Genomic DNA, 15,749 nt, shown 5'->3' with positions numbered 1-15,749 from the left:
CCTTTCTCTCCACAACATCTCCAACTGGCAGGAAGTGCTATGGGGACAAGAAGGAAGCAGCCCAACATCAGCCTGGCTGTTCTTTATACAAAATGTACAAATAATAAAGCAAAACTGGTCACCTCTTAAACTACTCTAGCCACGTACAGCTACGGTCATGGTTTTCCCCATATCACTTTTGAAGTTCCGACTGAACTTATATGCTGTTCCAACTTATTATAGCCTACATCTCAACTATGACAGAGGGAGGTGTGGCAGTGAACATTTAGAAGTCAAAATAATTAATCTCTTTTACAGCACTGACACACACACATATACACATTATTATTATTATTATTATTATTATTATTATTATTATTATTACATTTGTACACCGCCCCAAACTTTCATCTCTGGGCAGTTAACAATAGTATATAACAAGTTAAAATATATACAAAAACTTAAAACAATTTAAAAATTTAAAATCAACCACGAATTAAAACCTTAAAAATTTAAAGAACAGAAAAAGCTTGGGTGAAGAGGTGGGTTTTCAAAAGCTTTATAAAAATTGTCAGAGATGGGGAGGATTGTATCTCAGTAGGGAGTGCATTCCAAAGTCTTGGGGCAGCAACCAAGAAAGCCCGTCCCCATGTGGCCGCCAGCCAAGCTGGCGGCAACTGGAGACGGACCTCTCCGGACGACCTCAGTGGGCGGTGGGGATCATAATGAAGAAGACGTTCTCTTGGATACCCAGGGCCTAAGCCATTTAGGGCTTTATAAATTATGACAAGCACTTTGTATTTTGCCCAGAAACCTTTTGGCAGCCAGTGTAACTCTATCAACAAAGGAGTGATGTGGTCTCTCCGAGATGACCCAAAGACCAACCTGGCCGCCGCGTTCTGTACCAACTGAAGCTTCTGGACTATGTACAAAGGCAGCCCCACATAGAGTGCATTGCAGAAGTCAAGTCTGGAGGTTACCAACATATGTACCACTGTTTTGGGGTCATTCATCTCAAGAAGGGATGCAGCTGGCGTATCAGCCGAAGCTGATAAAAAGCACCCCTGGCCACTGCCTCAACCTGAGAAACTAGGGAGAGGTGTGGATCCAGAAGTACTCCCAGACTGTGAATCTGTTCCTTTTGGGGAAGTGTGACCCCATCTAGAACAAGGAGATAAAAATCATCTCTAGAGTTCTGACCCTGCACAATAAGTACCTTCATCTTATCTGGATTTAGTCTCAGTTTATTCTCCCTCATCCAGCCCATTACTGCTTCCAGGCAGGCATTTAGGAAGGTTATGCCATCTCCCAATGATGTTGACATGGAGAAGCAGATCTGGGTGTCATCAGCATACTGATAAAACCCCACACCAAATCCCCTGATGATCTCTCCCAGCGGTTTCATGTAGTTGTTAAAGAGAATTGGAGATAGTATGTAGCCCTGAGGGATGCCATATATAAGCTCAGATTTCGAAGAGCAACAGTCTCCAATCAACACCATCTGGAATCTGTCTGAGAGGTAGGTGCGGAACCACTGTAAAACAGTGCCCCCAACACCCTCAGACATTCCAGAAGGATACTATGGTCGATAGTATCGAAAGCTGCCGAGAGATCCAAAAGGACCAACAGAGTCACACTTCCTCTGTCAATTGCCAATTGGAGATCATCCATCAGGCCGACCACGGCAGTCTCCACCCCATAGCCTGCCCGAAAACCAGTTTGAAATGGGTCTAGATAATCAATTTCCTCCAAGACCGCCTGGAGTTGAGAGGCTACCACCTTCTCAGTTACCTTGCCAAGCCATGGGAGGTTGGAAACAGGCCTATAGTAGCTCGACTCTGAGGAGTCTAATGCAGGCTTCTTAAGAAGTGGTCTAATAATTGCCTCCTTAAGACAAGGAGGCATCCTGCCCTCCCTCAGAGAAGCATTTATGATTTCCACCAGGCTGTTTACAACAGCCTCCCTGCTAGATCGAACAAGCCATGTTGGACAAGGGTCAAGAGAACAAGTGGTAGGCCTCACCGCTCCGAGCAGCTTGTCCACATCCTCAGGAGTCACAAACTGAAACTGATCCAGTAGAACCACATAAGAGGAGTTGTCGGACACCTCCAATTCAGACATCGAATTAATTGTGGAGTCTCCATCAAAGTCAGCCCGAATCCAAGATATTTTATCTGCAAAAAACTCTTTAAACACATCGCAGCGTGTAACTGATGGCTCCAAATTCTGATTCGGGGCGGGGGGGGGGAGATACTAATCCCCTCACAACCCTGAACAACTCCGCTGGACGTGAACTCGCAGATGCAATATGGGCAGAAAAGCACCGCTTCTTTGCCGCACGTATTGCCTGAGCATAGATCTTTAAATGTGCTCTATGTCGTAACCTGTCGGATTCAAGTCGAGTCTTTCTCCACTTGCGCTCCAGTCGCCTGCCTTGCTGCTTCTGCCCCCATAGATCTTCTGTGTACCAAGGGGCCTGTTTTGAAGCGGGTTGGAGGGGATGCTTAGGAGCAATTGTGTCTACTGCCCTGGTGAGCATGTTATTCCAGTTTTGCACCAGGGCATCAACACGATCACCAGCAGAACCAACATTAAATCCCTCCAAGGCTTCTTGGAATCCTATTGGAACCAATATCCTCTTTGGGCGGAACATTCTAATAGGCCCTTCGGCCCTGCAGAGATGGAAAGTGGTTGTAAGCCTAACCTTAACCAGATGGTGGTCTGTCCATGACAATGGGGAAATCACGGGAGTCCCCACCCACGGAACACCACAGAACAGAACACGGAACACTATGGAGGGATTTATATAGTAAGAGGCTCCCTTTGCTTCTGAAAACCTCCAGGTACATTTCACTATAGTAAAATTAAATAAAATGTTTTTCAGCAGATTCAGATAGATATCTGAGCAGTAACTTATTCAATCTTCAAATAAGTAACAGGCATGTGCCTGAAACGTTTCAGAGGCCATTATAAAGGCCTCCGAAATGTTTCGGCACTGGGGGGCGGTTTCAGCACCAGCGGGAATAGTATTTTAAGGGCGGGGGAGGGTGTACTCACTCCTCCTGCCGCATTTCCCCCACCAGCGCTCTGTTATTTTTAAGCCCCTCGGGGCGGCAGCGTTCCTCCCTGCTGCCCTGTTTCCCCCATCGGCCAGAAGTGGTTGGAAGTAGCGAGCGCACGTGCACGCAACTGGTGCACGCATGCTTGCTACTTCCAGCCGATGGGGGAAACGGGATGGCAGGGAAGAATGCTGCTGCCCTGAGGGGCTTAAAAATAACAGAGTGCCGGTGGGGGAAATGCGGCCGGAGGGGTGAGTACACCCTCCCCCGCCCTTAAAGTACTACTCCCGCCGCCGCCGAAGATATTCGTGCACATCCCTAATAAGTAATGCTAAGGATGGGGCAGGGTGGGAAGAGTACAAGCAGACAGGAATTCAGGGAGGTGATGAGCGGCTGTGGTTGTGGAAGAAAGGGGGGCAACAAAGAGGGTGGGGACAACAGAGAAAAAGCATAAGGGGGGGCAAAAGAAAAAGGGGAAAGAACAAATAAAGGGGGCAGCAAAGAGAAAGATGGAATGCACAAAGTAAGAGGGCAAGGAAGGGACTAACAGTGTGTGTGGAGGGGGGAAAGCAGGTATTCTGATGTGTTTAAGAGGGGGGAGCAGCAGTCAGCAGATGGTTGTAGCTGTGTGCTCCCCAGTGTTTTGAGCTTTCTGTCCTGCCTGCTAAGAAGGGTGGAAAAAGAAGCGCAGCTATGTATTGGGGAGCGGGAGGGAACTGCCCTGAGCCATTTTTGGAAGGGCAGTATAGAAATTGAATAAATAAATTAAATAAATAAGTCCCTTGATGGAGGGAAGACGAAGAATAAGGAAAGGATTAGTTTCTGCTTCAGTATCCTGGGGACTGGGAGGGAGGATTTAATTTTTCCGACCCTCTCCATGCTCCTCTGACTGAATGATGTGAGGGACGAGGAAGAGCTATTTCTTCTCAGTCACAAAGACAAGGAAGCTCCAGTCCAGAATGTGGGAATCCCAGCACCACTCCTTGCTTGTCTCCTTCATTCAAGTTCTTTGCTGGAACAAGCAACAATAGGAGGAGGAACAGAGCGGCTGGCCCACCGACAGGGAGCAGTGAGTCCCTACCCCAGCAGTCGTTGGGGAGCAGCTGAGGCAGCTACTGTGGAGCTGCTACTTTTTGTCTCCGGTCTTCTCGTTCTTTTTTTTTAAATTACAATTTCTGGCAATGCAAACAGGCGGCTTCTGACCACCCCTTCCAAGCCCAGACCGGAAGAGAGAGGGCAGGGCACACATGTGCGACTGGTCTTGTTGCAAGGGAAAGCCCCTGCCCTCTTGCCACACCAAGGGCAGCAGCGGCAAGCCATTGTGCGGCCTGCTCAGGTTGGCTGCAACTTGGGAAGGCAGCAGCGGTGAGGGTGTACATATGCCCTGCCGTGCTGCACCATGGGGGGGACTGGCCTCTTGGGGGGACCTTTGAGGCAACTGGGCCAGGAGACAACTGTCTCCCCCTGCCTAATTTAGCATACGCCCTTGCTAGGCCTCTTCAGACATTAACAAGTTGTTCTAGTAAGAACTAATCTGCCTACCTTCCTCTCACTATCTCTACAACTGGTCTAAATTTGCTCCATATCAGTTAGGCAGTTCACAAGTTAGTCCAATTGCACCTCAAACATTCATGTGTCTGCCATCTTGAACTGGGGTAGATGACATCATCACAAAACACGCCGTTGAGGTGTCCCTGTGTAGTGGGTGTTACCCACTGCAACTATACCAAATTTGGTTCAAATCAGTTAGGCAGTCTACAGGTTAGCCCAACTGCGCCTCAAGCATTTATGCATCCACCATCTTGGATCAGGGTGGATGACATCATCACAAACCTACGCCATTGAGGTGTCCTTACAGCTGTAGCAAATTTGGTTCAAATCGATTAGGCGGTTTAGCCCATTTGCACCTCAAAACGTTTATGTGTCTGCCGTCTTGAATTGGGGTTGATGACAACATCACAAACTATGCTGTTGTGGTTTCCCTGTGTGTCCTTACAACTGTACCTGATTTGGTTTATATTGGTCCTGGCATTTCGAAGTTGACGGGGCAGAAACACACACACAGAATGCTAGTTGACCTCATAAGTCTACTGGAAAGTAGACTGAAAAAGAACATAGATGTTTTATTCAAGTACAGTGTCTTGAGAGTGTGCCCTGAAGCGTTGATATGCTCAGAAACCCCACCCGCCTGCTATCTGCTCTAACCATGGGTAGATTGTCTCAGTGATCAGAAAGCTGGGGCTTTAAAAAAAATTATTTTAACATCTGAAGGGGGCTTCTCTGTCTGGAGCAATATCTTATTTCTCTGTTTTGGGATGCAAACTGTCAGTGCAGTGTATTGCCATTGTTGCTATCTTGTATAAGCTATTACGATCTGTTGCCACATCTCCCAATCATAGTCTCCTGATGGATGGCCTACCTTTTTGTTGAAATTTGCATTGTCTGTAGCATTGTCATAGCAACAATACTATGGTGGTGATGACACTATGCCACCACATGCTTTTGGGGAGATGTGAAGCTGAGCAAATGTAGGTCCCTCTGTTGTCTAGTTCCTGTGTTTCCAGCAGCATCCTGCTTTAGTCAAAGAAGAGGATTCCAGTGCCATGCTTCTTTGTAGGCTCTTTTGGACTTGAAAAAGGCTTTCAAACAATATTATGTGTAGAGCTAAAATTCCCTCATCTGACAGGTATGGTAGCAGTTTGGTCTGCTTGGTGGAGAATCATAGTATCAGTGCTTGCAGGATTTGTTTGGAGTTTTCAAAACAAATGTGAAAGAATAAGGGATTATGCTTATGGGTGGCTGTGTATGATTTGGTACTTCATCCTGTTTTGGTGTCTGGCTTGGTGTTGATTGCAACTCCTTCAGTGTCCTCGCTATGCTCTTCAAAATAGGTGTCATCATCATCCCCACCATCAATATTAACTGTTGACATTTTGCAATCGAGACAGAGAGTGGCTCCTGCCCTGGCTGTGACTGGTGAGGTGCAGCCGAGGAATGGACAGGGCATGTGTCCTCTGGTGGATGACAGTCCTGTGAGAAGACAACACTGGGCTCAAAACTCGGCAAGATGTTTTGGGAACAGGAGCTAAGCCTAAAGAAGTTTAAAAAGAGGAAGCATTCCTCAGTCCCGTCATTTACCACTGCCGACATCAACAGTGAAGGGAACTTCGATATTGACTGAGGCGACATAAGTTGCAGCATTGATTCAGGCTTCAGTGCCAGCATTAACATCTGCCTTGACTTCAACCTCGACTTTGACATTGATTCCTATTAGACTTTCTTTATACTTGGTAATTAACTCATCATTGCAGCTGCCACTACTCATGGCTGATCCACTGTCTGAGGAGTGGAGTACTGAAGACTCTGGTTTCTCCCAGTCAAGAGTCAAATGTGACTGGGTTATATTCCAACTTCCTTCATCTTGGCAAGGGCAGTTTTGGCAGCACCTCATGAGTACATCCCCACTCAGCTTACTGAAATTACTATTATTACTGACTTTCGGGGGGAACAGTATGGGAATCAGTGCTATCCTTCTGGGAATCCATCATTCTTGCCTTACAGACATTGGGAAACTCCTGTTAGATCAGTGTGTGTGTGTTCTTATCACCCTGTATGTGACTGTCATAGCAAACCTTACTTGCCTGCTTCCTTTACAGGAGACTCCTGCTGCAAGAAGAGGTATTGATACTCATGCTACTATTCTCAACACTGACTTTTGGCATGGAAAGAGCAATCCCCACATCGACCTGTGCTTCAGTATTCTAGAAGAGGAGAGCAGCTTCCCACTACTGTTTCAAGGCCACTGCTATAGAGCATCTTTCCTTACCTGAAGATGTTGAGCTGGAAGATCTTATGACAGTGCATTTGATGTTGACTGTAACTGTCTCTGCACTGCAGACAATTACATCCCTTTTGGTGCCTACTGTAGTGACTTCAGCATTGCTTCCATTGTCTTGGATTCCAGTGTTGGGTCCACAATGTTTGTCTGCAAAAGAGAGTGAAGATCAATGGGCTTCGGTTTTGGTATTGGAGAATTTTTATTACTCTGAAGATGACTCTACCTACACTAATAACCTTCAGAGCCATTGGGAGATAATGCAGTGTGGCTTAGGAAGTTATCATCTTCCTCAGAAGACTTAGAAAACCACAGTCTTCATAACCTGGACACAACAAAGACTCCTGATCTACTCATTAAAAAACCTCCATACAAACTGAGGACCCTGTGTTTAAATTTGTGCATACCTTTTCCTCTTCTTGCTCTGTAGCTTTCCCTGTGCTGCCATATTTGGTTTAAACAGCCAAGCAAATTCGCATTAAGCCTCCTTCTGTTTTCAAATCTACCTCTGGGAGATTTGAAAATATGTATAGCCTGCAGGTGGAGGAGTGTACTTTTACCTCGTCCTTACCTCTATAGTGCTCGGCCATATTTGATAGTGCATACTTATAGTGCTCGGCCATACCAGTTGCAGACCCTCAGCACCGGTGGACAAGTAGAGTCATAAACTGGACTCTCTGGGAAAGAGATTTTAATTCCACTTCATCTCTTTCTATCTGTATTGCCAACTTTATGTAATATACGTCAAAATTCTAACATTCCCTTTGGGAGCAGTTACGAGGACACCTTTACTTCTGTCTGGAAGATTTAAAGAAGTATTTTCTGACTTTGTGCTAAGTCAGAGGATCTGGCGAACAACTGATTCGGAATATGAACCATTCACTGGACTGTGAATCTAAGAATCTGGTGTGGACAGTGGTGTTGAGTTGTCATGCCTGGTTCTGTTCTTCCTCATTACCAGACATCAGAAAAAGGATTGAGGATCTCCTTTTCAATGGCAATGGTCTGGTTAGCGCCTAAACTGACAAGATGTTGGAGAAGCTAAAAAGTCAAAATTTACAGTACTCAACAATTCAACTCAATTCAGATTGTAAATGTAGTAAATTGCTTCACTTCTTCCTTCTTTGTTTTGAATACAGTGCAGAGATGTTTCCAGTCTTCTGCATCTTACATTTTATCCAGCACTCTTCCTGTGTTATGAAATAGCCTGTGAATAATGTCAAAAGACAGATAGTTATGCCAGCTAACAGGCATGTGGCCACACTGTGCACTTCCAGGGCCTCCAGAGACTCACTCCTGCTTCCCCCCACACCTTTGGGGAGCACTGGAGTTGCTCATCCACCCACACTCTCTCCACACTGGGTGCATTGCCCTTTTGCCCGCTGCACTGGGTGCTTCGTTCATGCACCATTGGAGTTTGGTTGGGTGAGCAGAGAAAGAACACATTTGCCCCTATCCCAACGGTGCGTGGATGAAGCGCTGAGTGCAGCAAACAGATGAGCGCAGCATGCCTGTCTTGCTACTGGTGACCATGCCCCTTGCATATATTGTCATATGTAGGGGTGTGGCCATCACCACAGGGGCGGGTCCACCAATCAAAATCTTCACAGCTGCCGGCGAGCTCCCTACACCCCGTCAGCTTATATTGATGGAGCTAAGTTGATGAGTTGGACACTAGCTAAAAAATCAAACCAAGAGCTAACTTACCTTCATTAAAAATTGTTTTGAATTTTGTATGCAGAACATATTTTGTCACAGTGCATATTTTAATGTATTTAATATATGCAGTGCATGCTGTATATGTATATAGCTCTCTCACATGCATGCACATACCAGTTGTTCAGTTGGCTGTGAAGGCTGGATTCCTGAACAGCCCCAGTGTATCTAGAGCTACTTGTAGTTGGAAGAAGGGCTGTTAAAGCTAGCCAGGAACAATACAAGGGGAGACAAACAGAAAGCTGTTTGGAGTGAATTCAAGATTAAGAACTTTGAGAGCAGTTAGCACCTGGATAGCAGACTAATCAGGTACACAGGTTACTTGGTCATAGTATTCTCCACTATGGTGAGCTGTATTGTATTTCTATTTAAATTAACAGTAATCATCTCTAAACTTCCATTTATACATTGTTTTATCCTTTGTCCTCCTTTTTTTTTTTTTTGGCAATGTGCACTTGGCTACCCTAGCTATCATAGGTAGGTTCTATGGTAGATTGTGCAATTTTAGGTAGGAGCAGATTTATTTATTTATTCATTCAGTTTCTATACCATCCTTCCAAAAATGGCTCAGGGTGGTTTACACATAAAAATAATAAATAAATGAGATGGATCCCTGTCCCCAAAGGGCTCACAATCTAAAAAGAAACATTAGATAGACACCAGCAACAGTCACTGGAGGTACTGTGCTGGGGAGTGGATAGGACCAGTTATACTCCCCCTAAATAAAGAGAATCACCACGTTTAAAGGTGCCTCTTTGCCAAGTTAGCAGGGGTTAATGAGCCCTGTTCTTGCTTTAAATGAGCTTTAGATGAGCCCTGTTCTTGCTTTAAAATCCCCGCAGTGGCATGGGCAGTTCAGAATCAACCACATTGAGTGTTGTACAACATGTCTGCCAAGAACAATAACACGTTTCAAGGACAGCCTAGGCAACTCAGACTTCTGCATTTACAAATGTGAACAATATATGTAACACTTGAGATTATTTTGTTTAATAAACTAAAAGTGTTGTTTTGTTGGTGTGCATGTGATTTACTACTTAACATTTTTACTGTTGGTAATGTTAGGAACATTAATATTGCTGCATCTGTTACTTGACACAGGTAATGAGTAAAGATATCATTTACATATCAGTTACATAAAAACCTTGGTAATGTGTAGTATTTCCTAAATTGGTAAAAATCAAGCTATATAAAAATTAGAAAAAGGTATACCCTCCTATATGTTTTAAATTTGAAAGCTCTATTGAGTTGTAAATTAACATATTTTAGTGACCAGAGTTTGTTTAAGAAGTATTAGTGGGAAATGTGAAGTAAATCAACTTTTTTGTTGTTGATGTAAGTCTTGATTTGAAATTAACCCACCCTGTGAAGAAATGCATTAATTTCAAAATGGGAAACTTTAAATTCAGTGTCTGGCATCCAGACTAAGTCACTCAATGGTACTACCCGGGAGTTACTTTGACTATTCAATTCCTGTAGGATTGCTTGGGAGTAAGTTAGTCCAGATGTCGGCCAATATTTTTTCTTGAAGATTTATACCATTATTTCCAGCCTGCTTGAAGCTGTCCTTTGGATTTCCCTTTAAACAAATTAGACAAAACACATATTCTTTCAATTCCTTTAAAATTCCTTCAAACTGTTTTTGTTTTTGTTTTTAGGCTTTCTCAAATGATGATGAAGCCCTTATTAATAAAAAGTTACCCAAAGAACTTCTTCTAAGGTAATTTTAGATTACAATTTATAATTTGAAACTTATTATTGCTCATAGAATAAACTGCCTTGGCTGAAGTATGAGATTTAGAATGGTTAATATAGGCTTAGTTTTAATTGCATTTGGTACAAAATGAATCAATATGTAATTTGGGGATAATTTTTAAAAATTACAATTCAATTAGAAAACAGTAAATTTTATATTGATGGTATATTCTGCTTGGTAACTATCTGTGAAAACATCAAGTGGGAAGCTTTGGTAAATACAGGATGTCTTATGTCTACTGAGGAAGTACAGAAGAGAATTATCTTGGTAACCAAAGTTATGTAACAACTAACTGAGAACTGTCCAGTCATGGCCCAAACTGATATAATGCAAGAGAATTGTGAGTGACTCCACATGCTTAAAAGAAATGTTTAATACTCCCTCTCATATGGTTTTCCCCAGTCTAAATTATCCTGTGTCATGATGGTGTTGGCTTTCAGTCCACAGGTACTAGCTAAGCTCACTTGTACTCATAACATTCTGTATTGTGTCTGTGGCTGGTGGAGATGTAATGTTTGAATCTCTGTTGACTGTGATTCAAGAGCAGACTGCAGGGTCACAAGGGTCCTCTCTCCAGATCAAATTCTGCTCACTTGCCATAAGTTTCTTTGCAGTTTTTGTAAAGAGGCATGCTGCTTTTGGTTTGATTTTACGCACAGCAGTGGCAATACAAACAGTTCTGTTCCTCCTTCAGCCCAATATAGCTTGACAAGGCCAATGTAATAACTAGGCTCTCAAGTTTCTCTGTGTGAAACAGGATGCTGGACTAGATGGGCCTTGGGATGGTCCAGCAGGGCTGTTCTTGTGTTCTTATGTCCCCCCACTCCAATTTCCTTTTATTTCAATAGGATTATAGCAGTGCCTATGACATAAGCAAGAATAACTGAAAAAGAGAATAATAATAAGAAAAATTTTAACTTTAACATGATAAAATACAACCTACCAAGAAGAAAAGGGGGAAGGGGGGAACCACCTTCTTCTAAGGATATTTAATTTATTTGACATATTTGTATACTGCCCAAAACTTATATCTCTGGGCAGTAAAAAAAAATAAAAAGGTTAAAAAATTGCAGTAATTTTAAATTTAAAACAATATTTAAAACTATTAAACAATGTTTAAAACTATTAAAACAGTACCACTGTGCCTGGTGGCGCAGTGGTAAAACTGCCACCCTGTAACCAGAAGGTTACAAGTTCGATCCTGACCAAGGGCTCAGGGTTGACTCAGCCTTCCATCCTTCCGAGGTCGGTAAAATGAGTACCCAGAATGTTGGGGGCAGTATGCTAAATCATTGTAAACCGCTCAGAGAGCTCTGGCTATAGAGCAGTATAAAAATGTAAGTGCTAGTGCTATTGCTAATTAAAAGCCTGGGTGAACAGATGTGTCTTAACTGCCTTTTTAAAAAGTTGTCAGAAATGGGGAGGCTCTAATTTCACCAGGGAGTTCATTCCAAAGCCTTTGAGCAGTAATGGAGAAGGCTCGTCCCTGAGCAGCCACCAGACTAGCTGGTGGCAACTGCAGATGAATGTCTCTTAGTGATCTCAATGGGTGGTGGGGTTCATGGCAAAGAAGACGTTCTTTTAACTACCCAAGGCCTAAAGTGTTTAGGGCTTTATAGGTTATAACCGGCACCTTGTATTTTGCCCAGAAACTTATCGGCAGCCGGTGTAGCTCTTCCAATACTGGAGTGATATGGTCTCTCCAAGATGACCCAGAGACCAACCTGGCTGCTGCATTCTGTACCAACTGCAGCTTCTGGACTACATAGAAAGGCAGCCCTGCATAGAGTGCATTGCAGTAGTCAAGTAGATATATCTCTTTTAAAAACATCAACACAAGTCATTAAAATTTGACCAATTTCTGAAAATTCCTCTTCTTTACCTTTCTGTCGGAAAAAGCCCAGTTCAAATGCTGACAGGGAACACATATATATCAGTTGTCGAAAGTTGCAATTCAGGAGTAAATTTGTACTTCCAGTGCTGTATTATTATCCTTTTGGTGACCCTCCAAGCATGAAGAATCCACAATTCTTGATGTAATGCTAGATTCCATATGCTGGGAATGTATCCCAACAAAACATGAATGTCTTTGACAGGCAATGATTGCTGCAGAGTCGTGTTAACAAGCTTATGGATTTCAAGCCAGAATGGTACAATAACCAGACAGGACCAAACCATATGTGTATGTGTTCCCCTCATACAAATTACACCTCCAACCAGCCCTTGTTAAACATTCTCTGAGGTGTCCAATAAATGTGGAATATTTTTGCTGTATTAGCCTCATTTTAAGATCCAAAGAGGCATGTTTCACTGCTTTCAAAGCTACACCATTGGTTTAATAAAATAAGGTATTCAAGATCATTGTTCCAAAGATCTCAGATATAATCTTATCAGTGTCTTCACGCTTCTGATGGAGCAAGGTTACAGGCTTAGGTGCATCCAATAAATGTTCCCGGTCGAATAACAGAAATGGAGTTTCAGAAGTTGCAATTGCATCACGACCAAAAAACCGTGATGATAAATGTTTTAGCTGAATAAACTACCAACTAGCATTTAGAGATAAATCAAACTCAGTTCTCAAAATTTCAAAGGATTTAAAAACAGCTCCAGAAGAGATCCCTTGATCTAATGTAATAATGTTGTGGGAGGTCCAATTAGCCCAATAAAAAGATTTACAAGTCATCTTCAAACAGGGATTCTCCTACAATTTCAGCTTTTCATGCAAGAAAGGATTGAAACCATATATAGAACCCAAAATTATCCATATATATGCCTTGTGGCTTTAAACACCGGTAATGACCTAGATACATGAACAAATAATGAACTCAGCACCTGCCAAGATTTCAATGGGATAAAAAAAAAAACTTTCAAGCTGTGCCTAAGGCATGGCTGAAACTGAAACTCATTGTTCCACCAAAGGACTGAAGATAGAATAAATGCCCAATGATAGGATTGAAAATGTGGCAAATTAAGGCTCTCGTGTTGTGTTTTATCCCTACATATTGAGTTTTGCAGCAAGGTCTTTAATGAACTCAGGCCTTGATAAATTTTATTTGGATCTAGGAACTTTCCCAAAAATGTAGGAGCTGGACTATGGAAACCTGACAAAATTACTAGACTCAGTGATATGCATTGTGAAGAGGGAGAATAAATGGGCTTCTCTTTATCTCCTTTACAAGTAACATACTTAGAACATAAACAGAACTTCCTGGGACAAATTATATCTGCCTCTGAATATCTGAGGTTACACACCATCAGGGTGGATTTGATTTAAATCAAACTGATTTAAATCATGATGTAAATCACGATTTAAATCACTAGCAGGGTGGATAAAAATAAAAAAAATCTGATTTAAATCAAAAAAATCCAATTTAAATAAAAAAATCTGATTTTTTTTATTTAAATTGGATTTTTTTTATTTAAATCGGATTTTTATTATTTTTATCCACCCTGCTAGTGATTTACATCATGATTTACATCGTGATTTAAATCAGTTTGATTTAAATCAAATCCACCCTGCACACCATGGTTACATTTCTAGGTACCATGACTCCCTGGTGTCTGGGATTTGTCACGCCCTGTCTTAACCACGTGGAGACACAGCTGGGCAGAACATTCCTGTCTTGTTTTAGAACCAGTAAGCTCTTCCCCAGCTGTGATATTTTCATTCTTAAATGCATGCAAAAGCCCTTTGCTGTCCCCTATGAGGACAGAAAGCAAGATGATTTAGGCTAGAAGCTCAATGTATTCCATTGTATGGAATACATCTGTATCTCATATTTTTCACATCTTTCTGTAATACACTTTCCTGTGTAACAATTATTGATTTTGACTATGTGAGAACTTACAATAGTGCTTTAGAGCATTTTTTGTGGTAAATAGTAAGAGCGACCCACATCGTGAGATTTGAGCCCAGATCTGACCCAGTATATAATAATTCATATGTTCTTAAACTTGAGGTATTGCGTTTACAGAAGTATGCTTGACTGATTTACTGAAAAACATGTTTTTATTTTTTTCTTTCCTGTTTTCTTGTAGAATATTTTCCTTCTTGGACATAATTACTTTGTGTCGATGTGCACAAGTTTCTAAGGTATAGCTAAGTATTTGCTTTATAATGTTTGTTGTTACCCCCCTCCCCCCCCCCAAAAAGCCAGTGTAAGTGGTTTTTCACTTTAATTGGATTGAATTTTATACTCCCAGTCTATTTTCTCAGGGATATAGTATAGAGAACCGTTTGGATGAGGTGGTATATTAATGTAATTAATTAATTTAATTGACTGATTAAATAAATAAATAAATAAATAAATAAATAAATAAATAAAAGGAAGATATACTTGTAGACATTTTTTCTTGAAGAGAGATATTGGAAGCCCATCCCTTCAAACAAGATCACATTTTGTAGCATGTGGCATTTACTATTCAAGGTTTTGTAATACAGTTGCTGATAAATATTTTGTACTTTAAAAATCTTTGTTTCATGTGCAAATATTTAAGAACCACATTTCTAAATATTAGCTCAGTTTGAATGCTGTCTAAATGCCACCCCTGCAGTATTACCCCCCAAAGAAATATTACAGAGGGGGCAGGTTTCAGTCTAAGAGAATTGTTTCTTCCCTATGGCTTCCTAGTGAATTTACGGCTAAATGAGCTTTGAACCAGGGCTTAGCTCATAGCCATTATAACCACACCAATCAATACAAGAACTTGTTTTAAAAATTTAGGATTCTTTCTTCTTATACTATAATGTAGAAATTCTTTCTTCCTACCCTAATGTGTTAGTCAATTTTCCTGTATGCCAAGAGCTCTCGCCCAAAAATGTGGACCTTAAAATTTTAAATCCTGCTTTACCCAGTTCAATTATTAGTAGACTGTATTCATAATCTGATCATGTTTAGCATGAAAAAACTTGGTTCTAATTTTTTAAATGCCTTTATCATACCTTTGAGAGGCAAGTATAGGGGGAAAAACCTATGGTTATTGTCTTCATATGACTTAAGTGTATATTATGTATTTTCTGTATCTTAGTCCTGGAATGTCTTGGCCCTGGATGGAAGTAACTGGCAAAGAATAGATCTTTTCAACTTTCAAACAGATGTAGAGGTTAGTAATATTGTTGTTCTTCACGATTGTTAAAAGCAATATGCACATAACATGAAACTAAGACTATGATCTTATACAGACTTTCCCAGGAGTAAGTACTATTGGACAAAGTGGGACTTACTTCTGAGTAAATGTCCATAGTATTGCACTGTAAGATTCTGGAAGATAAAACATACTTTTAGTACCATTCTAATACTATTGGTTGTGCTTGTATTTGAAACTTGTTAATAGCTTTTAAGAGCAGCAGGGAATTATTTGAAGCCTCTTTGGACCTTCTGCAACACATCATAGAATCAACTTG

General features: G+C 41.6%; 1 protein-coding gene across 6 annotated transcripts in view; it reads left to right on the top strand.

The window, feature by feature from the left end:
- The window catches only part of FBXL2 (F-box and leucine rich repeat protein 2), a 104,305-nt gene that overhangs the window by 44,341 nt on the left and 44,215 nt on the right, over positions 1 to 15,749 (top strand). For 4 of the 6 annotated variants that reach the window (XM_053262514.1, XM_053262511.1, XM_053262510.1 and 1 more), the window contains exons 2-4: positions 10,248 to 10,309; positions 14,384 to 14,438; positions 15,374 to 15,448. In XM_053262514.1, coding sequence (XP_053118489.1) covers positions 10,248 to 10,309; positions 14,384 to 14,438; positions 15,374 to 15,448 — 192 coding nt within the window. Of the gene's footprint in view, positions 1 to 10,247; positions 10,310 to 10,747; positions 10,793 to 14,383; positions 14,439 to 15,373; positions 15,449 to 15,749 lie in introns of all 6 variants that reach the window. The other 2 variants (XM_053262515.1, XM_053262516.1) reach the window with 2 other exon arrangements.

The sequence above is a fragment of the Hemicordylus capensis genome, chromosome 6 (genome assembly GCF_027244095.1).
Source record: "Hemicordylus capensis ecotype Gifberg chromosome 6, rHemCap1.1.pri, whole genome shotgun sequence".
NCBI lineage: Eukaryota > Metazoa > Chordata > Lepidosauria > Squamata > Cordylidae > Hemicordylus > Hemicordylus capensis.
The sequence above is the reverse complement of the archived record's forward strand: the minus strand, read 5'-3'. Positions and strand labels throughout refer to the sequence as shown.